Genomic DNA, 24,290 nt, shown 5'->3' on the forward strand with positions numbered 1-24,290 from the left:
CTCCCATCTTGGCCTCCCAAATGCTGAGATTACAGGCATGGACCATCATGCCTGGCCTTCACAGAATACTGAATTGAAAAATGCAGCTATAAAAGAATAGGTATACTATGGTCCTCTTTTTGCAAATACTTAGTAACATACAGAAGTAGTCTGGAAGAAAATACTTCTTTGGAACACCTGTTTGGCTCACCATCACAGCCCTGAGCCTAGCATGATGCCTGTTTACAAAGTGGGTGCTCGGTAACAGATGCTAAGTGAATGAAGGCAAAGTGCATCACAAATGAAAGCTGCCTATTAAACTATTGCCGGTATCATGATTATGTGAAATACTCATGAAATAAAAGGTTGTCAGCGAATTTATGATTAATCAATAACCTCCTTTCAACTGGCCTCATTCTCTAGTGTTTAGCACCATTTCCCATCAAAATAAAGTGGGCAAATCATGATAAACCTGACCAAATCTGTCTGTGAAGAGTACTGGATTATATAACCTCTTTTTCAGGACAGATAGAGTATAACTACATATCTTCCTAATTCTTACAGCACCAGAACTCAATGAATAAATAGGGTTGGGTTAAACCATATGTAACTGCTGCTTTGGAGGTTAAAAAAGAAAAGGCTAGATGTTGACAATTTGGTGTAACTTAACACTTTACCAATAATGGCACTGGCTCGTTAGAATTTTAGAGATGTAAATTACAGTTACATTTATCACAGCGAAAGAAAAAATTTCAAGTTGGTTTTTAATAATGCTAATTAAACCAATCATTAAATTCCATGGTTTTCCCAAGTTGTGACAGATTGTACTTGAAAAAACAGCACAATTCACTGGTTTAACAGAGAAGTTTCAGAGAAGAGACTGGCCACAGGCTATCTCTAAATGTTCACATCTAGTTTGGAATTTTAACATGTAGTGAAATTTATCAGATACAAGCAGATCCTTACACACCAGAAATCAGCCTACCTAGATATCTGATAATCCCAAGGACTATAATAAATGTCAAAAGCAGAACACAGCCACCAATAACAACAGCACACGTAACGATAAATCCAGAAATTTAAGACCAGCTGGTTATCCTGTTGTTTAAGTAGAGGGCCAAGGAAGTCACAACATTTCTGCTTGGGGCACCTGGATGAGTGTCACGATACATGGAATTCTGGAATGAGAAACAAGGGCCTTATGACTGCATCAATGATGCCATAAAGCAAATGCAATTTCCAGGCTTAAGAGTCCACTGTGTAGGTGAAATACCCTTAAGTACCTTTAAAATGGGATCAATTCTTTTAGAACAAATGCCCCTAGAGGAGACCTAACATAAATCTGCCATATACACCTATTCTATGCTGTAACAAACAGTATTAAACAAGGCTCTCCAGAGGATGAAAATAGAATTGAATTATATTTCCTGTAGATCATTTTTAAAAACCATCTAAAAAGGACCCATTTATTACGTGGTTCAGTGTTTTACTTCATGAAGTAAAAGAAGCAATGCAGGAAGATGAAAGATCTCTACAATGAGAATTACAAAACACTGCTCAAAAAAATCAAAGAAGACACAAGCAAATGGAAAAACATCCCATGTTCATGGATAGGAAGAATTAGTATCACTAAAATGGTCATACCACCCAAAGCAATTTAGATTCAATGCTATTCCTGTCAAACTACCAACGACATTCTTCACAGAACTAGGCAACCCTATTTTAAAGCTGGAATCAAAATCACATATGGAATCAAAAAATAGCCTGAATAGTCAAGACAATCCTAAGCAAAAAGAACAAAGCTAGAGACATCATGTTACCCCACTTCAAACTACACTACAGGGCTACAGTAACCAAAGCAACATGGTACTGGTACGCAAACAGACACACAGACCAATGGAACAGCATAGAGAGCCCAGAAATAAGGCCACACACCTACAGCTATCTCATCTTCAACAAAGCTGACAAAAACAGGCAATGGAGAAAAGACTCCTTATTCAATGAATGCCGCTGGGGTAACTGGCTAGCCACATGCAGAAGATTGAAGCTGGGCCCCTCCCTTACACCATATATAAAAATAAACTCAAGATGGATTAAAGACTTAAATGTAAAACCTAAAACCATAAAAATCCTGGAAGACAACCTAGGCAATACCATCGTGGACATTGGAACAGGCAAATATTTCATGACAAAGACACCAAAAGCAATTGGAACAAAAGCAAAAATTGACACATGAAACTTCAGAGCTTCTGCACAGAAAAAGAAACTATCAACAAAGTAAACAGACAACCTACAGGATGGAAGGAAATACTTGAAAACTATGCATCTGACAAAGATCTAATATCCAGCATCTATAAGGAACTTAAACAAATTTGCAAGAGAAAAACAACTCCATTAAAAAGTGGGCAAAGGACATGAAGAGATACTTTTCAAAAGACATATATGCAGCCAACAAGCATTTTTTTAAAGATCAATATCACTCATCATTAGAGAAATTCAAATCAAAAGTACAATGAGACACCATCTCACACCAGTCAGAATGGCTATTATTAAAAGTCAAAAAACAACGAATGCTGGTGGGGTTGTGGAGACACTTATACACTGTTGGTGAGAGTGTAAATTAGTTCAACCATTGTGGAAAGCATATGACGATTCCTAAGAGAGTTGAAAGCAGAACTACCATTCAACCCAGCAACCCCATTACTGGGTATACAGCCACAGTAATATAAACCATTCCACCATAAAGACACATGCACGTGAAAAGTTCACTGCAGCACTATTCGCAACAACAAAGACAAGGAATCAACCTAAATGCCCATCAATGGTGGACTGGATAAAGAAAATGTGGTATGTATACAACACAGAATACTATGAAGCCATAAAAAAGAACAAGATCATGTCTTATGCAAAAACACAGATGGATCTGGACGTTATTATCCTCAGCAAGTTAATGTAAGAACAGAAAACCAAATACTGCATGTTCTTACTTATAAGTGGGAGCTCAATGATGAGAATACATGAACACAGACACTGGAAACAACAGACACTGGGGTCTACTTGAGGGTGGAGGGTGGGAGGAGGGAAAGGAACAGAAAAGGTTAACTACTGGGCACTGGGCAAAATACCTGGATGATGAAATAATCTGTACAACAAACCCCTGTGACACAAGTTTACCTGTATAACAAATCTTCACATGCAGCCGTGAACTTAAACATTAAAAAATTCTAGAAAACCCCAAAACATGTTATACATATTTTTAAGGTTTCACAAGATTTTTATTTGTATTAGGTATGTTACATCTGCTTGACTTATCAGCTACTAATAGACTCTATCTCAAAAAAAGAGGTAATATGAAGCTATGAAACTACACACTTCACTGTCCACTAACTAAAATCTGTGAATGATCTAAAATCAGAGAAGGGACATTGGGTAGGAGTGCTAAATGAGAAGAAAGTGATCTGTAACAAGCCAGATATAAGGTACCTTGGGTGTAACTGATTTTTCAAACATTAATTTCACAATCCACCAACCACAATCTGGTGAGTCCAACCAGGGAAGAGAAGGTAATAATACTTCCTTTTATTATTTTTTAAGAGGAGGTCTCACTATGTTGCTCAACTCCTGGGTTCAAGCGATCCTCCCACCTTGGCCTCCCAAAATACTGGGATTACAGGTGTGAACTACCACGCCTGGCCAGGTAATGATGTTTCTAAACAACTCAGGAGCTTAAACATTAGGGACCGTAACAACCTAACCCTGTGCCTGCACGTGTGTGTGTGTGTGTTGTATGTGTGTGCAAATGTGTTCAGTAATATCCTTAAATTGCTTTTGTTGGGTATTTTTTTTCTTTTTTTTTTTTTTTTTGAGATGGAGTCTCACTCTGTTGCCCAGGCTGGAGTGTAGCAGTGCCATCTTGGCTCATTGCAACCTCCGCCTCCTGGGCTTAAGAGATCCTCCAACCTCAGCCTCCCAAGTAGTTGGGACTATAGGCACGCACCCCCATTCCTGGCTAGTTTTTTTTTTGGATTTTCTGTAAAAACGAGGATTTCTCATGTTGCCGAGGCTGGTCTTGAACTCCTAGGCTCAAGAGATCCTCCTGCCTTGGCCTCCCAAAGTGGTAGGATTACAGGCATCACACTGTACCTGGCCTTTTTTTTTTTTTTTTTTTTTTTTCAAGAGGAAAAAAGAGTATGTCACATTTCATTTTATCTGCTCTCAAGTTTATGGAGACCCATGTGTTGGAGACCATGCCTGGGCAGCAGAAATGACACAGCACTACAGGCTCCTGCCCCAGAGTGCCCTTCTCACCACTGTGAAAGAGGAAGCTGGAACAGGAGCCTCTGCTGGCAAAGATGCTCTGTGCACAGTGCTCATCCCCACAAGATTCACTCAAACCTAAATAAAGATACTGTGGCCATCGCAGACACCCTGACCAAATAAATACCCCAGCCACACCAGACCCATCTCCCTCCCGTTCCATCATCAATTCCACACCAGGGAACAAAGGAGGTTCAGGTCCAGCTCCATCACCTTCCTCCAGGATCCACAGATAACCTTCCAGAGAGAAGGTTCACATGCACATGTCAATGCACAGGGTGGCCCTGACTTGATCAAGATCAGGGAGTATCCTCAGAAAAGTATGGCAATTATGAAAAGAAAAAAAAAAAAAGATGTCAAATAATAAATTGTAACAAATATGATCAAGTTTTGTGCTGAATAACAGGTGGAGGTCACACAGTCAAAAGAGTGAATGTTAACAATGCCAGTCCAATTTTAGTACTGCCTAGCAGATCTTTCCCCAGACCAAGAAGACTCCATTTGGTATGGTGGAGGTAGGGGTAGCATTTGTTTATTTAGCAAATATTTAGACCCCGCTAGGTCCCAGAGCTCTTGGGACACATCAGTAAAGCAGAGACAAAGCTCTCTGCTGACATGTGTGCCTATTCTGGCAGAGGAAGGGAGACAACCAATATGAGAATGATGAGCACGCATATGAGAGGGCATGTTGTAAGGTGATATCTGCTCAGCAATACAAGAAGTTAAGTGAGGTGTGTGGGGATCTGCTATGCCTTCCTGGGGGGCTAAATTAACTAGGGGGTCATAATAGGCCTCATGGAAAAGGTAATAAATGAGCAAAAATGGAAGGCCATGGAGAAGTTAGCCATGTGGACTTGAAAGATGTGAGGAGTCAGCCACGTGGACATCTGGGGAAGAGCTTTGCAGACAGAGGAAATCTCGGGTACAAAGGTCCTGAGGCAGGAGTGCTCATATGGCACGTGTGTGGAACAGCAAGGAGGCCAGGGTGGCTGTGCAGGGTATGCAAGAGGAGGGGAGTAAAAGAAAAGAGGAGAGGCCAGGCCACACAGGTACATGGGGAGTGTGGGGCTGGGAGGAAGCAATTCAGTGGAGCCATGAAGGCTCCGCACAGCTCCAGCTGCTCCTCTTAGTGAAAGGGGGCTAATGAAAGGCTGTGAGCAGTGGAGAAACAGAATATGATGCAATGCCTAGAAGGTTCACTCTGGTTACTCTGTGGCAAGGGGATGTGGGGTTGGCAAGGCAGGGGGAGCAGAAGCAAGGAGACCGGTTTGAAGGATCCTGCAGTGATCAAGTGCGAGCTGGGAGACAAGGTAGTGAGTTGTGCTGAGACTTGGGAGCAGGAAGGACCCTGCTCACAAAAACTGCTCACAGGTTGTAGAGAAAGAGAAAAGGCAAGGAAGCCTGTAGTTTAGAGGGGAACACTGGGTTGGGGACAGGGCGTCTGAGATGGGAATCCAGTCCCAGACAGGTTAGAGATGACTGCTGGACAAAGTGGAGAGGTCAGCAGGCAGGTGGATACAGGAATCTAGCATTTGGAGAGAGGTCTGAGCCGCAGTCAGATTTGTGAGTCACTGGCATACAGATACTTAAAGCTGTGATGCTGACTGAATGTAGAGAGGTCACCTCTTACGCTTTCTTCACTGGGCCTTAGAGTACTAAGCAATACAGCCGAAGGTTCTTTTGGCAATGCTAATGTTCTGACGTGAATCAGAGAGAGTGGAAAAAACAGGTGATTTCTGTAAATCTTAACCAGCTCTCATGTCTTAGATGCCAACTCCAGGAAAAAAGCCCACTACTTCAGCCAGCTAGACCCTAAAAGTCTCCAGGCAAGGCCATCTATGATCACTCTCAACCTATGATCACTCTCAAACTGAGGACAAGAGAGTTCTTTGAGTCAGCTTATCTGCCTGCTTCACATCTGAGGAAGTGTGCCCACTGCTTACCTTCTCAATGTCTACAAGTTCAGTCTCATAGATCTCTGCAATAGTAATGTGGTGCTTGGCTGCAATTGTAAACCTTCCCTAGGGGAAAAAATAAGAAACAGTCACACATCCATTTTCCTATCTGAATGCCAGTTTGGGAACATAAAAAAGAGAGAGAGCACTCCAAGCCATCTCAAGACTCCACCCCACAGCCACTCAAGCAATGCAATGTCTTACCATGTCTGTGTAAATGTCGATGGCTGCATTTAAGCAGTTGATAGCCTCTGAAGCGTAGGCATTTAAGAAAAACAACGAAAAAATCCATTCAGTCAAAGAGGGTTCAGGTGAGGCTGTCTTCTTGGCTGTTATTAGAACGTTAATGAGGTATAATTTTGGAGTGGAGGGTGGGCAGGTTAGTTAGTGAGAAGCAAACAAAATTCATGCACAAGTCCAGATTCATCAGCATGGCTTTGTTCCCAGCAGCTACAGTATAATTTAGGGAACTGTAGCTGGAGTAACATTGTCTTAGTTACTCTTAACCTTAACGTGAGGACTCCATCCAGGCAAAAGACTGTATTATTAAAAAAATAAAACCATGGAGGTTGTCACCAACACTGATAAATTATATCTGCTAAAATATGAATGCAAACATATTCCTCATTAATACCATGCATATATATTAATTTTGGAATATGGCACCACATCACAAGAACGATCACCTCAATAGATTCTACTCTCCATGCAGCCAAAAGCAAAAGCACTTTGAAATGCCTATTCAAACAACCCTTAAGCAAAGTCAACATTCTGTATAATGTTCAAAGATGCTAAATTGTAGCATACTAACAAAATGAAGCAACAAATCTAATAAATAATAATGCTAATAAATTATACTAATTTTCTTAAAAAGTAAGCCAAAAAATTTTCCCTATCATAAAATGATGGTGTTTATAATGCTGGCATATAATAAGCTCCAAGTTTATTACTTTTGGTTTAAAGAGGCAGCAAAGTAGAACGGCCTGACTACAAAATTAGAAAGGTAAGCAGATAAACAAAAATTGAAACAATTTCCCTCTAAACTACATAAAAAATGTGGATCCCTGTTATACCTTTAGAAATACAGAATATAAAGAGAAAAATTATCTATCTATAATCCCACTCAAATCCACTGTTAGTATTCAGATGTACTTTTCCTTTGTTTATTAAACACATTTCTATACGCACAAATTTTTTTCTAAAAATGAGATTATACAACATTCAATCTCATGTGCTTCTTTAATTGCCATGTAAACATTTACCAGGTCACTGAAGATTCTCTGAAACCAGGGATTTTAATGCCTGCACCATATTCTAAAGTACTGATGCATTACAATTTTACTACTCTAACAGCTCATTTAACCTATGAGTTTTTCACTTTGGGAAATAAACTGTGATTAATCCTTATACAAAAGGTCGTGAAGATACCCTATTTCTTTATGACATATTTATTCTCAAAATTTGGGATTTGGTGTTAAAGAAAATGGACTGCTAAAAGCAAAAGGAAAAACACAAAATTTCTGCCATGCACACGGGTGGAAGGGAAGAAATACTTTTAATTACACTCTACTAACTAAAAAGAAATAACCTTTGCAAAATTTTATCACATTAAATATCCAATTGCATTCTTTCCTCAAAACAAATACTTTGAAAAACACTTTTTAAAAACCAAATGGATACTGTATGAATAAGACTTTTTAACGATTGAATATTACAATTTCCCATTAACTGGATCTGAAAACTCCTTAGGTATTTAGGAGTAAGGGAACATAAGAGTTTCCTTTTATGAACAATATACATTTTCACAAAATTAAGATATAAGAAGTCTTACGTAAAATCAAAGTTATTTCCAAAAAATTCTCTAAAATGCAGTATAAATGGAGTTTAATTAAATGATGCTATAAACTAAACAGCCAGTATAAATTTAACATATTTTCTCCTCATAAAAGCCCCCAAATGATTAAAAAATAAAAATCCCTAAGGTTATCAAAATTTATCTATTATTCCAAAATACAAAAATTCCTTTTTACCAGGACTCGAAAGGACACCAACACTGACCTTAACGTTGAGGGAAGTACTGACTGGTTAGTTACACACAAAGATACGCATGCTACGCGCCTGGCTGCCTTACCTTGGGGATCTGCCTTTTTGTAAGCATTTCCAGCATCCACAAAGCTGGTAGCGGAGTCATGTTTGCTCTGAAGCTGCATGTGGAGCTTGGCTGCCTGACAAAATGCGTTTCCTGCAGCTGAAGAAGACACTACAATTAAACACAGAGGAATAAGTCCCCCCCAGAGCAACCCATGCTCTAAGTAGTGGACCTCCCTATTATATTCCACTGAAAAGAAGCATTCTAGTCAGAAGCAAAAATCCATGTGGTCCAGTGCACCTCGGGCAAATATAAAAATAACCAGAATCAAGTCAAACAGCAATGAAAGCTTCTCCACCTCAGCCCCAGCAGACTTTCCAAGTGTCCCTGGGCACTAAGCCACCATTCCCTGATCTGACCATTCAATACCAAAAGCCAAGTCTTGGGCTACTGAATTCAATTCCACTAACACATAATAAACACCAGCTAAGGGCTTCAAGCCACAAATGATTAAAGAAAGGTAAAACACTAAACTCAAAGATATTTGCTCACTTTTCTTAGTGTCTTCTAGACTTAGCTGTCAGAGTGGAAGAAACTGCTAATGAAGGGCTTCGTGGATAAAGTAAGTTTCCTAAAGAGTGAAAATCAGGCCTATAATTTTGAAATCCATAAAAGTCTAAAAATCCAAATTTTTTTCTTTAGTTTATAGCAAAATCTGACTGAAATTTATATGAGGTTTAATCTATTTTACCCCATTTAGTGTGAAAATTTACACATTTCCCTGCAGAATCACTGATGGATCTGGTTGTGGGGTACTGCCCAGGTCTCCAACTGGGACATGCACAACATACAAGGTACACGACCTAATCTTTTTCAGAAAAGGTTTTGGATCAGGGACCATGGATTCTGGAGTGCTGGAAAAGAAAGAGGGAAGGAATCGCTAGCAGAGGAGTCACATGAACACTGAAGAAATGCTTGCAGGTAAGAAAGGGCTGGAAGTGGAGGCCAGTGACAAGCCTGCCATGACTGGAGGAGGGCAGTGGAAATCAAGGCTGAAGCTGCATCAGGCCACTTCTGAGAGGGTTTAAACATCAACAAGGGAAACTTCCTGAGTTCAGAGAAGCAACACGGCAGAGTGTCTCCGAAAAATGAGTCACATTGGGGAAGTCAGTACAGTAGAAATGGAAAGGAAAGAATCTGATCTACCACGAAAAGCATGGTTAAGAATATCACAAAGCCTTTAGGTTTCTAAAAAAATTATCATAAAGCAGTACTCATTGCCGATATTAAACATTTGCTATAAATTTTTTTGTGAGGAAAAAAAGTACAATTCTTTTCTTTTGTTCGAGACAGGGTCTCAATCTGTCACCCAGGCTGCAATGCAGTGGCGTGATCACAGCTCACTGCAACCTCTACCTCCCAGGATCAAGAGATCCTCCTACCTCAGCCTCCCGAGTAGCTGGGGACACAAGCGTGTGCCACCACACCTGGCTTTTTTTATTTTTAATTTTTTAAAATAAATTTGTGGCCGGGTTTGGTGGCTCAAGCCTGTAATCCCAGCACTTTGGGAGGCTGAGGCAGGTGGATCACCTGATGTCATGTGGCAAAAGCCCATCTCTACTAAAAATACAAAAAACTTAGCTGGGCACGGTGGCAGGTGCCTGTAATCCCAGCTATGTTGGAGGCTGAGGCAGGACAACTGCTTGAATCCGGGAGGCGGAAGTTGCAGTGAGCCGAGATTGTGCCACTTCACTCCAGCCTGGATGACAGAGCAAGACTCTGTCTCAAAAAAAAAAAAAAAAAAAAAAAAAATTTGTAGAGACAGGTTCTCACTATGTTGCCCACGCTGGTCTTGAACTTCTGGGCTCAAGCAATCCTCCAGCCTCGGCCTCCCAAAGTGCTGGGATTACAGGTGATTATACCTGGCCATAAACATCCAATTCTGCTAAAGCTTCAGTTGCATCTCTTGTTCCAACTCCCTCTCCCCAGAGGAAATGCACAATTCTCACGTGGGTTTCTGAACCTGAGGGCAAAGGGACAGTACAAACTCTGGAGCCCACCTGCCCAGGTTCAATTCTTGCTCTGTATCTCAGTTTCTGATTAAAAGAGTACCCAGGCATCTTTGAAAAATATGTAGCCACCAGCATGACATGGGTAGTGCTATGATCTGAATGGTAGTATCCCCCCCAAAATTTGTATTACTGGAGCCTGATATCCAATTTGACAGTGTTACGAGATGCGGCCTTTGGGGGAGTGACGAAGTCATGAGAGCGCCACCCTCATAAATGGGACGAGTGCCCTTATAAAAGAGGTTGAAGAGAGCTGCCATGCTCCTTCCACCACATGGGGACACAGCAAGAAGGTACCATCGTGGAAGCTGAGAACATTCCTCACCAAACACGGGATCTGTTGGCACCCTGATCTTAAACTATCCAGCCTCCAGAACTCTGAATAATACATTCGTTTTCTTTATAAATTACCCTAAGGTATTTTGTTATAGCAGCAGGAAGAAAGCAAGGCACTGAAGAATCAGAGTAGATGCCAGCCTCAGGGCTAGAGCTGGAACTGAAGAAGCCCTGCTGGCCCCTGGTGAATCATGAGAGGCTGGTGGGTATCCAGGAGGGGCAAAGGCCACTACCAGGGCAGTGGCCAGGCACCTGGGGTACTTGGGGCAGCACTTAACCATGAAGTGGCAGCTCAGTAACATATCTGGCTAAGTGGGAGCTTTGATGGGCTCTGCCTCAGAAGAAGGTAGTAATAGCTTGGACTTCACAAGTAAAGTGCTTAGAAGGGCCTGACTCACATTACACACAGTGGCTACTTTCATTATTATATGCAAATCTAGCCTTAGATCACACCTGCGGTCTGGCATGTTGAAATGCCATCATTTTTTTTTACAACGTACACCCTTGCTCTCCTGCTGGCATTTCATTTTTAGTAACTTATCTATGTCTCCTGTCCCAGAATCAGTCATGGTCCATCCTTTTCTTGCTCAGTAATACCACAACACCCAGGCTCTTCTAGGCTACCTCCATTTCTCCAGACAATAGTAAGTGCTTTAATTTTACATTTTCACATTCCCACATTCCAAAACGAGTTGCTGGCTTACTTTTTCACTCTGACTATTCATTCCAATCATTAATAGCAAATGCTAGCTCGGTCTATCTAAACTTGGAAGTGTCGGGCCGGGCACAGTGGCTCATGCCTGTAATCCCAGCACTTAGGGTGGATCATGAAGTCAGGAGTTCAAGACCAGTCTGGCCAACACGGAGAAACCCCATCTCTACTAAAAATACAAAATTAGCTGGGCGTGGTGGCGCATGCCTGTAATCCCAGCTACTCCAGAGGCTGAGGCAGGAGAATCGCTTAAATTATTATATGCAAATTATTATATGCAAATAATTATTTGCATGGATGGCCTGAGCTCATGAGTTCGAGACCACCCTGGGCAACATGGTGAAACCCCGTCTCTACTAAAATACAAAAAATTACCTGGGTGTGGTGGCACGTGCCTGTAGTCCCAGCTACGCGGGAGGCTTAGGCACAAGAATCACTTGAGCCCCGGAGACAGAGATTGCAGTGAGTCAAGATTGTACCACTGCACTCTAGCTTAGGCTACAGAGTGAGACTTTGTCTTAAATAAATAAATAAATAAATAAGTAGTCTCTTCAGGTAAGATCACTTTTTACTTACAAGACCTGAACAAAACAAAAGACGAAATGTGAAACAAACTGTTTTTTCCTCCATTTTAAAAACACAAGACAATTCAGGCATAAGTGTGTTTTGAAAAATAGCATATCTAAAGCCTCAGCTAAAACTAAACTTCTTATAAAGATCTTACCTTTTAGATTCAACTAGTTCAAAAGCATTTTTCTCCTTTGAAATGATTTTAAAGTATCTGCCTTGAAACAGCTTGTAGAGGGCAAGAGTCCCACTTCCAATCCCACAGCAGCTGTGAGCCAGAGCTCAACACCCACGTCCCCTGCTCTGGTCAACGGTAGTCTCCATTTTCACTATAGAAATATCCCATCACTAAGGCATGAAAGATCTCTTTCGCTGAAGAGAGAGGGATGAATTTCTCTGAAAGAGCCATCTCATCTCAGACCAATGAAAACAATAATCCTGTGAATTTTGTTATGCCCGGTCTCACTGGGTAGAAAGCATTACTTTAAAAAATAACCATGAGTCTCTTGAGGTTAAGGTAAATTCATACCCCTCTCCCCAAACCACACTGTCATAGTTCTCAGTGGAATCACAATCAGTTATTGTGTAGCAGAGAATGGTCATTCTCAACCAATGTTCAGGTAAAGAAAACCAGGCATTTCTCTTTATCCCACTAGTTTTAATGACTTTTATTCCAACTTTCATTCCTTATAGCACTGTATTTAAGCATATTAGTAAGAAACAAAGATTACTCTAATTCCAAGTAATTTTAACTATTTTTAGTTACCAAGTTACCACATGCCTACTGTATTAAGAAGTATGGAAACTAAGACAGACACTGTCCCTGTGCTTGAACTTAAGCCAGGCTTTCCAGCTTCATTCACTTAGAGCACACCCCTTCAGTCTCCATGTCAGCAGCAGCCAGGCCAGTTATTCAGCACTGACACCTGTCTCTGGGGTCAATAGTCTTGCTCATTAAGGGAAAACAGTCATTTCTTCCTTCAAAGTGATTTTAAACCATTTGCCTAAAAAACAAACAAATTCTTTGTACATACCACTCCAATTTTTAGCCATCTTGAACATATTTGCAGCTCTGGTATACATTTCACAAGCCTCTTCTATTCTTGTGTTTCCTCTGAGAAAAAGTTAAAAAATAGGTTACATTTTAACAACCATCCACATCTCTAATTCTCCCTCCCTCAAATGATAAACATTTAGTATGTACTTGCTATGTGCCAGACAAGCATTACAGAATCTTAACCTCTGTTTAAAGGAGATACTCTTACTATCTGTTTTCCAAATGAGAAACTGGGGTGTTAAGTGGTAAAGTTACTAGCCCAAGGTGACATGGAAAGGATAGCTCAGAATTAAGATTCATACACAGGGCAAGGCATGATGGCTCATGCCTGTAATCCCAGAACTTTGGGAGGCCAAGGCGAGCGGATCACCTGAGGTCAGGGGTTCAAAACCAGCCTGGCCAACATGGTGAAACCCCACCTCTACTAAAAATACAAAAAGTAGCTGGGCATGGTGGCAGGCGCCTGTAGTCCCAGCTATTCAGGAGGCTGAGGCAGGAGAACCGCTTGAACCTGGGAGGCAGAGGTTGTAGTGAGCTGAGATGGCACCACTGCACTCCAGCCTGGGCAACAAGAGCAAAACTATGTCTCAAAACAACAACAACAAAAAAAAAAAAAAAAAGAAAAAAAAAAGACTCAAACACAGATCTGGCTGACCCCAGAACCAGAGGGGTTACAGACTAAAGATGTTACTCTGATTACATCTTTAATCAGAGTCCTTCCCATCTATAAAAGTTGGAAGTTTTATATCAGTCTGAGTAGTTAAAAGTAGGTTTTTCAAAGGAGATTAAATTTTGAAGGATAAAGACATCTTTTCCCTGTTATCTCCCAAGAGTTCAGCATTATGTTTATTCAGAAGCCACATCAGATGAGAAAGTGGCTTTCTACATTCTACAGCTGTATGATGTCAACTCTGGTAAGGGCAAGTCCTTCTCTAACCTGGAGGAGGCCTCAGGGTCCAGCCCAGTATAGAAATGCATTTTGCAACACCCTGAGAAATGCATTTTACAACACCCTGAGAGAAGGGTACCTCCACTGTTGCTTGAACATATACAGTTCTGCAAAGTTCTTCACCGAGCAGCTGACTCCACTGAGGGACAGCTCTAAGCTACTTGGAAATTTCTTTTCACATAAAAGCCAAAATTATCCTCCGTAATCCTCCAAGAGTTAACTTTGCTCTTACTATGCTAAGGTCCCTCCATGAAAGACGTTTATCTTGTCTATATACAATCATAAAATAACCAGCGGAAAACTGAGACGCAGTAGACTCTGTACAGTACACATAACAAGGAACTCAGTGGGGTGTGGACATAAGGACTCAGAGACAGGACAGGTCGAGGCTGACACTGGATGCTGGGCCTGGTATGAACACATATACATGAAAGAGTGCACACACACGTGCCAGGAACTCCAATAAACTCCAAGCTCCAGCAGAGGAGCTTGCAGCTCCGTGTCAACACAAGTCCTAGTGCAGAGCAGAGGCTGGGCATACAGCAAGGCTCAGGTGTGACTCAGACCTTAGGCATTAACTACCAACAGTTTGACCCTGGACTAGTTCTTTAACTCCTTCACACCTCAGTTTTGACATGTGTAAATTGAAGATAATATTATGTATACCTAGGAGTTATTATGAGGATCAAAAGAAATAATCCATATACAGCTGCCACTGCAGAGCTTCACCCAGAGTAGGTACTCAATCAGAATGGTTATCATATCTAGATCCATGTATGGAAGGCATAAAAACCTTTGCGAATATTACATTGTTATGTCTCATAAGGAACATGTTATCTAGAATAAATGCAAATCAAAACCACATATGTGATACCACGTGGCTCCTGCTAGAATGACTAGGATGGGCTACTGTCTGTCAAAAGACAGAAAATAACAAGAGTCAGGGAAGACATGGAGAAATCTTATATACGACTGGGAGGAATATAAAAGGGTGCAGCCACTTTGGAAAATGGGTTGGCAGTTGCCCAAAAGGTTAAACCTAAAGTTACCATATAACCGAGCAATTCCATTCCTAGGTACACACCCAACAGAAATCAGAATACTTCCCGTCAGGGCAAGGAGCCTCACGCCTATAATCCCAGCTCTTTGGGAGGCCGAGGCGGGAGGATTACCTGAGGTCAGGAGTTCGAGACCAGCCTGGACAACATGGCGAAACCCCATCTACACTAAAAATACAAAAACAATTAGCCAGCATGGTGGCGCATGCCTATAGTCCCAGCTACTTGAGGGACTGAGGTTGCAGTAATCCAAGATCGCACCACTGCACTCCAGCCCACCAGTCTAGGCAACAGAGCGAGACTTTGTCAAGAAGAAAAGAAAAGAGAGAAAGGAAGAAAAGAAAAGAGAAGAGAAGAGAAGAGAGAAAAGAGAAGAGAGAATGGAAGGAAGGACGGACACATATCCACACAAAAACTTGTATGCAAGTGTTCACAGCAGCATTAATCATAATAGCTAAAAAGTGGCCAGGCGCAGTGGCTCATGCCTGTAATCCCAGTGCTTTGGGAGGCCGAGGTGGGCGGATCACTTCAGCGCAGGAGTTCGAGACCAGGCCGGCCAACTTGGTGAAACCTCCATCTCTAGCAAAAATACAAAAATTAGCTGGGCATGGTGGCGGGCACCTGCAGTCCCAGCTACACGGGAGGCTGAGGCAGGAGAATCACTTGAACCTGGAAGGCAGAGATAGTGTCACTGTACTCCAGCCTGGGTGACAGAGCGACTCCGTCTCGAAACAAAAAAAAGCTAAAGAGTGGAAACAACTCAAAAGTCCATCAACTGATTAACAGATAAATAAAATGTGGTATACACACACAATGGAATATTAATGGGCAATAAAAAGAAATGACGTATCAATACATACTACACCATGGTTGAGCAGTCACAATGATTCCATTTATATGACAGGTCTACAGTAGGCAAATTTTTAGAGACAGAAAACAGGTCAGTGGTTGGTAGTGCTATGTTGTGAATGTTTTTGTCCCCTCCAAAACTAAGTTAAAATTTAATCCCCAATGCAACAGTGTTGGGAGGTAGGGCCTACTGGGAGGTGTTCAGGTCATGAGCGCTCTGCTCTCATGAATTTATTAAGGCCACTAATAAAAGAGCTTGTGAAAGGGAGGTTCCATTTTCTCTGGTTCTCTCTTCTACCGTTTGAAGACAAAATAAGAAGGCCCTCACCAGATACCAGACGCTGGTGCCTTGATCTTAGACTTTCCAGCCTCCAAAATTGTGAGAAATACATTTCTGTTCTTTATAAATTACCCAGGCCAAGGTTATTGTGTTACAGCAGGGCAAAGCAGACAAAGACATCTAGAGGTGGGAGTGTTGGGGAAAAACAGGGAGGTGAGAGAAAATGACAGCTAAATGGTACAGGGTTTCTTTCTGGGGTGATGAAGATGTTCTAAAACTGCGGTGGTTGCATAGCCCTGTGAATATGCTAAAAACCTCTGAATTGTACATTTTAAATCAGTGAATTGTATGGTATGTGTATTAAATTTCAATAAAGCCTCTTCCCTAACACACACCAAAAAAAAATCAAAAAACAAACAAAAACCTTTGGGGACTATGTTACACAGTGAAAGATGGAATAGCAACAAGCCATACCAAACATGAAGTGTCAGAGTAAGCTACAGCTTTCTCTCACACCTTCACGTCCCTTTCCCTCCACTTCAAATCTACACAATAAAAAAAAAGAAAAGAAAAATAGCTAATAAGTTTCCTAAATGGAAAATTCCTGACATGAAAACGTTCTCAACCTTAGCTATACCTCCCTTGGCGTAAAGTCTTGCTACTTTCCTGGTTCTTGTTTTTCTAAAGAGTACTGGGAATCTTGAACTGTAATTATAGTTCAATCATTCTTATTAAAGGTTTCTAAATAAAACTAGCTTAATTAAAATGTATTTTATCCACTTATTTTCAGAGACAGATACAGCTAGAATTAACAGAGTTCCTACATTATTCTAGGTTTTATGCTAGATACTTCCATATATGTTATGTCATTTTCATTATTACAACCATGAAAGACACTATCTCCATTTTACCGAAAAGAAAATGGTATATAGAGGTCAATGGCTTATCCAAGGGATTAAATTTAAGCCAAGGTCAGTAGTGTACCTGACACTTGACTTAAAGTTCAGTGATCTTTGAACCTTGCTAAACCATGAGATCCTGTCTCCTGAAACAGAATCACCAGAGGTAGCCTCACTTTAAAAATCCATTTGTCATAAACTGACCATAACTTTAAAACTTCATGAAAAAATGTACTTTTGAAATTACCCCTGATGCTTATTTTGTTTTATATGAAAATTAATTTTTTGTAAATTTTATGGACAAGTATTCAGAATTTGCATTCAAAGTAACAACTGTTATCCAGAGATCTCACAGTGAGGCAGAAGATCCTTGGAAACAATATTCTGTGAAGAATCCATATTACACAGTGACATAAGTTAAATACATGACACTCAATTGACGTTAAGAAGCTAAACTGAGCTAAATTAACTATTGTTTTGTATTACAGGAATCTGACTTGGAAGAAGAAAACATTTTCCCCACCGTGAAAGAAAACACTGCCCAGCAAGCACAAAACCACTGCCACCTGGCTGCCTGGTGGTTCATGCAGCTGAACCACCCCTGCATTCCAGAGGCAAGGCAGACTCTCTTCTTCTTGACCATACTGACTCAGGAAACATTTACTGAGATCTATATGTGCCAGAAAACACTAAGGAAATAAACTTCTTGCCCACAAAGAGGTCACAACGTTGAGGAAAGAATATCAAGCTTCATGGCTAGAAGGGTCTGAGAAAAAGCCTATCAATTCCCCATGTTCCCTTGAGGAAACATGGTCAAAGCCACAAATGTCCCACCAGAAGCCAGGGAACAGTAGAGCTATAAAAACCAATTCATCTTCAAATAATCTAGAATCTTGATTTCCCCCATCCTGAATAATAACTATTTCAGAGCATTGTAAAACTATGACAACCATAGTTTTTTTAAAACTGTGGGTGGGAGGAAGGAGATATCGTAGAATTGTGAGAACTAATGACACACACATCATGAGATGTACCTCAAAGAAAAAGGCTGACAACTCCTGAGGTAGAAATAAAGCTGCCTCTAAAAATCACAAGATATTAGAGTAGAAATACCACAAAAAGTGACAGTGACAGTACTATGAAGATAAGCATGTAGAACCAAAGGCAAAATTCAGCTCTAACATCAGGATGCCATGAAGGGGTGTTTCAAGCCATCCCAAAAGACTGAAAAGGGACTTGCCCAGTGTGGGGAGCCTGGGGGGATCCCCACAAAGCAGGATAGCTTTTTTCTCATTATTTACCAGCAGTATCTCCTTAGCCACTAGACTGATGCTCTGGGGAAAGGAAGCAGCACAGGGCCTGCCACAATAACAAGGCTGACTGCTTAGTGTCTGGATGGAACAAACTGTCCACATTAATGTTTTAAGGTTTCCCATGTATGCCTCAAAATAATAAGCAAATGTAGAAAAAATTCAGAAGAGAGGAAAATTCAAAATCTGTCTAAAAGTGCCTCTGCCATATAGAACTACTCTGTGATATTATAGGCTCTATAAACAATTTATTTCCACCTGATGCTTCACTTCTGGAATCTCCACAGATTCTAAAAACTTGATAAACTTAACCCTTCCAAAATTATTCTATTTCAGGTCTTAATATATTTTAAAACAGTACAAATCTTTTATGTGATGCAAAAGTAGAGATTTCTTCAGTGGGGGAGATACAGAGGCCCCAGGAGGACATAAAACAACTGGAAGAGATATTTTCACACGTTCTCAACAAAAAGAAATGATAAATGTATGAGGTGATGAGTATGCTAACTATCTTCATTTGATCATTATACAACACAGACGTATATCAAAAAAACAAATTGTACCCCATCAATATGTGCAATACAATGTGTCAATTAAAAACTATTTTTTAAAAAAAGGTAGGAGGGAGATACTCTCCAGAATGCTAATTTGAATTCTTACAACAGAAGGCAGCATCTAAATGTTTCACTGTTCTTTTATAAATCGGTAATGCAGAAGCCCAAGGTATGGTGGAAAGGTCCAGGGCATGGGCTTGAGTCAGACTACCTACAAATGAACACTGTCATTTATTTACCAGCCTTCAGTTCCCTGGAGCAGCCAGGCCTGTCTTGGCCTTGGAGAGAAAGAGAAATTCCACCAAGCCAGCTAGCACTGTACCACTAAGGGGAGCGCTGTCTCGGTGGCCTTGGACTTTTGGAATCAATTTTCTAGGAACTTTCCACTTTGCTTCTGCTTAATTAAGGACAAAAATCATAGATTCTCAAACAGAGAAAATAATCGGAGACATTTAAGGACTGTGACCAAAGTATTTCTGTTTAAGCACAATTTCCTGAAATAAAGCTTATGAGAACAAGTATAACAAAGAAAGCTAGTTAGACTTTATTTTGACAATAGTTTTCTAAAGCCTCAACTTTATATGGGGAGTAGTCATCTTTATAGAGAAGAAATAGGCATAGACTGGACCTATTAATAAAACAAAACACAGATATTTAAATACTTAAGATAATGGTAACTGCTAGATTAATTCAGAAATGACTGTTACACAACCTAATTTACCAAGAGCAGTTTTTAAATTGAATTTCAGTCTTTATAAAAATTTAAGCTGAATTTCAGTCTTCAGAAAATATTGATGAGACATGTGATTCCCAAAAAATCATGGTGGCTGCTTACAGATAAATATATCCACACATCCTCCAAAAACCTTACAGATCAACAAAAAGCAAACACAACCACCCATAATCCGTGCCCACAGCAAAAGGAGGCAGTATTCAGCAAGCCTCCATTAAATATAATTGAGGAAATAAAAAATCCAAAACTACTAGAGCTAGCAACACTGCCTCTGCTGCCAGTCAGAGGGGAATCTGTGGAGGAGAGGGGAGTTTAACCTGGCAATTGTTGTCCAGGGAAGAACTCTCAGCAAGGAAGTGCCCTACCAGGGTAGGCAAACACCCCAGACCAGGTGGAAGACCTGGTAGGTTAGAGCACTGCAGTTGGGAACGAATAGAGGGGCTTTGCCACAGGCAGCAGTTTCCAGAAGATACTGTTTCTGGGAGAAGGCAACTTAGAAGGTGGGGGCAACTCTATGGAGGCTTGGCAGTGAAAGGAAAGAAGGCAAGTGATGGAAATACATTCTTGATACAAAAGAGTATCACAAAATTAGAAGTTATGCCAAACCTCTATCTACCCCTCTACAGCACCATTCATTAAAGAAACCGCATTTAACTGTACCTACACAAGGCAGCATTTAAACTAAGAAACCCGTGAAGTCACACAAACCCCTCATCTCCTGTCACAGAAACACATGCTATTGTGTGTCCAAGAATCTCTGTGACTCTCTACACTAAACATTAAGGAGAAACAGCATCCATATGAAGCTACTATATAAGAAAGAAGATCCTAAGTGAATTAATGCAGGAATAGAAAACCAAATACCACATGTTTTAATTTATAAGTGGCAGCTAAACACTGGATACCCATGGGCATACAAATGGCAACAGTAGACACTGAGGACTCTAGAGGGGCATGGGGGGAGAAACAGTTGAAAAACTATCGGGTACTATGCTCAGTATCTGCATGACAGGATCATTTGTACCCTAAACCTCAGTATCACACAATATACCTACCCAGTTAACAAACCTGCACATGTTCCCCCTGAATCTAAAATAAAAGTTGTAAAAAAGGAATAAATATTAAAATAAAATTGAGTCATACCAAAACAACCCGAAAACAAAAAAGAAACAAGAATTAAAATATGTTCCCTAAAACAATCACAAGGCACAGGAAAACAATTCCATATGACTGAAATATTATTAAACAGATATGAAAGTACATCATAAGTTAGAAATTTAAAAATTCATCATGGAAATACACACAAAAAAAGTAAGATGATGAACTCTTGTTTCAAATTCTAGAAGGACAGAAATAAAAAGACAAAATGATCTCGGAAATAAAATCTCTGTTATAACATACCTAAGGGGAGAGCAGATTCTACTGACAATAAGGAAAACTATGCAAACAGTCAAGAGAACAAAAATGAAGAGAAAAGGATCTAAGTAAAAGTGATACAGGATGGGCAAAGAGCCAATATCAATGTAATTAGAGTCCCTGAAGAAGGGAGGAAAAAAACCCACTTTCACAATCTGAGAAAATTTTCTGGAAACAAAAGGCATGAATCTAAATACTGAACAGGCCTACATGTACTTGGAAAACTGACCCAGAATAGCCTACTATGAAACATATCCTAGTAAGATGACTAGATTTTATAAATGAAGAACATTTCTGGGCTTCCACATAAAACGGCAAAGTTACTTCTAAAACTAAGAAAATCAGGCTAAGACTTCAACAGCAATATACAGAGCAAAAGAACAGTGGAACAATCCTCTACCGGAAACTCAAGGGGGAAAAAAGTGTGAGCCAAGGATTATACAATCAGGCCATCCATGAAGCACCCCCAGTGTAAGCCAGGACCCAAGGGATAACTAAGAGATGACTAGGAAACATAGTTGAAATGAGTGGTGGTGTCACTGCATATGTTGTATTGTATATCTAAGACAAAATGTGAGGACAAGGGTAGAAAAATAATAAGGAAACACTTCTATGTCTGATAAAGTACAAACAGCTTAAAAAAAAAAAAAACAGGCACATTAGAGAACAAGAGATGTAGAAAATGCTCACTGAGAGGCACATAGTTAATAGGAGTTTTCCAGAGTAAACAAAATAATAGGCACCTAAGTAAGGAAAAGGAGCTAAGGATATTTAAAAACATTTATAGCCTAAAGGTAACCAGTAGAACAAAATTACAAACCTTCCTAAAAAGGGAAAAGAGATGACATGAAGACAAATAACAATGAAAATATAATATATAGTACATATAGTGGTATGACAGTTAAGAACCAATCATATACTTGTCATTTTCAGATCTGCTCACAAAATAAAACCCAACTTTGTGCTCAATACAAGAAACACAACTAAAATACCAATTCCGAAAGGCTTAAAATAAAGAGATGGTCAAAAGTATACCAAACAAATCAAGCAGCTCTTGTTAGTGCTGTCGTAACAGCAAATAACCCTGATGTCTCCCAAAGGCTTCTCTCAGTCACTTGACTTGTTACTGCAGACTGGCTGTGACTGCTGGCTCTTTCTCCAAGTGTCATCATTCTCTACTGTGGAATGTACCACTTATCCGGTATATATACTCTTCTTAATTTCTTACAGAAGGAAAAAGCCATGGCACAAGTGCCTTCCACTCATACTTTATCAGTCGAAGTCAGTCACACAGCCACAACTGGCAGCAGAGGGCACACGGTAACAGACGGCATGTATGATCCTCTTACATAATACAGTCCTAAGGAATGCAAATACAAGCAATAAGAAAATAGAGATTGCTACCCTGCAATGAGACAAAATTTGGGCTCAAAGGCCTTCAAGAAGCTCACTTCATAATGCTAAAAATATAATTCATAATAATATTAGTTGTGAAAATCTATGCACCAAAAACACAGTAGCCCCCTTTATAAAGCAGAAATTGCAAAAGTTAAAAAAGATAGAAATACACTTATAAGAAAGCAGATATTAATATGCCCCTCTAAGTCCAAAACAGATCAAGTGAACAAAAAATACAGACATGAAAGACACAGACAATATAATCAATAACTAGACATGAGGGATCTCTATCAAAATTTGACAAGAAAATATCCACTTTCTAAAGTATACACAGGGGATTACAATCCCAGCACTTCGGGAGGCCAAGGCAATTGGATCATTTGAGGTCAGGAGTTTGAGACCAGCCTGGCCAACACAGTGAAACCCCATTTCTAGTAAGTATACAAAAATTAGCCAGGTGGGGTGGCACATGCCTGTATTCCTAGCTACTGGGGAGGCTGAAGCAGGAGAATCGCTTGAACCTGGGCGGCGGAGATTGCAGTGAGTTGCACCACTGTCCTCCAGCCTGGGCGACAGCATGACTCTGTCTCCAAAAAAACAAAGTGTACATGGGGGCTGGGTGCAGGTGGCCCATGCCCATGATCCCAGCACTCTCTGGGAGGCCAAAGCAGGAGGATTGTTTGAGGCCACGAGTTCAAGACCATCTTGGGAAACACAGCAAGACTCCGTGTCTAAAAAAAATTTGTGTACCTGGACCATTCATGAACACCAACAACATATTAAGTGGCAAAGAAAATCTCTGATTATAATGAAAAAAAAAAAGTTTAAGTAATAATATACAAAGAAAGGCCATTCTTTCTACCTGGAATAAAACCCTTAAAAAAAACCTCTTGGAACAAAGGGGAAACAAACTAAGATAAAAATATTGTATAACAGGATCTATAAAATACAACTGAAGCAGTTTTAGGAACAAAAGTATAGCCAAGAATATTTGAATCCATACAAATAAAATAATGAAAACAGTGAAAAAACACCTCCCTAGAAAAATGAACCAGAGAGAAAAACAAAAGAAGCCAAAGAAAGCAATAAAGATAAAAGTAGAAGTCAGTAAGACAGAAAACACAAAACCAGTAGAACAAATCAATCAAAATATTCGTTGTTTAGGGAAAAAGAATCAAAAGAATCAAGGAAAAAAGGGAAAAAACACAAATACAAAAATAAAGTGACAGAAGAAAATTACTAAAACAGAACATTTTTAAAAGTCAGAAAAGACTACTATGCACAATGCAAATATATTTTTTAAAACTTAGATAAAATGAATTATTTCCTAGGAAAACACAATTTACCAAAATTGACATCAGTAGAGAAAGAAAATTTAATTACAAACTCCAGAGACAAAAACAAGAAAGTTAGCAAAGAAATACCCATCAAAAGCCCCAATGGTTTCACTGTGGTGTATTCTTAAACCTTCAAAGACTGGAGTCCAAAAAAAAAAGAAAAAATCCAAATTATTTTTGGGAGGCACCTGCAACAGCAATACTTCAAGCTGATAAAGACTACATACAAATGAACTGTAGATAAAATAATCCTAAATTATATACGTAAAAATAGAATCTAGGCCGGGCACAGTGGCTCACACCTATAATCCCAGCCCTGTGGGAGATGAACCAGGCAGATCCATTCGAGCCCAGGAGTTTGAAACCAGCCTAGCCAACATGGTGAAACCCCGTATCTAATAAAAATACAAAAATTAGCTGGGCATG

General features: G+C 40.0%; 1 protein-coding gene across 2 annotated transcripts in view; it reads right to left on the bottom strand.

Annotated features, from left to right (window-relative positions):
- Positions 1-24,290, bottom strand: part of LOC105486763 (NSF attachment protein beta) — a 50,677-nt gene that overhangs the window by 18,332 nt on the left and 8,055 nt on the right. For both annotated transcript variants that reach the window (XM_011749820.2, XM_011749819.3), the window contains exons 2-5: positions 13,059-13,138; positions 8,383-8,499; positions 6,456-6,502; positions 6,240-6,317 (exon numbers count right to left, since the gene is read on the bottom strand). In XM_011749820.2, the coding sequence (XP_011748122.1) occupies positions 6,240-6,317; positions 6,456-6,502; positions 8,383-8,499; positions 13,059-13,138 (322 nt within the window). The remainder of the gene's footprint in view (positions 1-6,239; positions 6,318-6,455; positions 6,503-8,382; positions 8,500-13,058; positions 13,139-24,290) is intronic.

The sequence above is a fragment of the Macaca nemestrina genome, chromosome 15 (genome assembly GCF_043159975.1).
Source record: "Macaca nemestrina isolate mMacNem1 chromosome 15, mMacNem.hap1, whole genome shotgun sequence".
Classification (NCBI taxonomy): domain Eukaryota; kingdom Metazoa; phylum Chordata; class Mammalia; order Primates; family Cercopithecidae; genus Macaca; species Macaca nemestrina.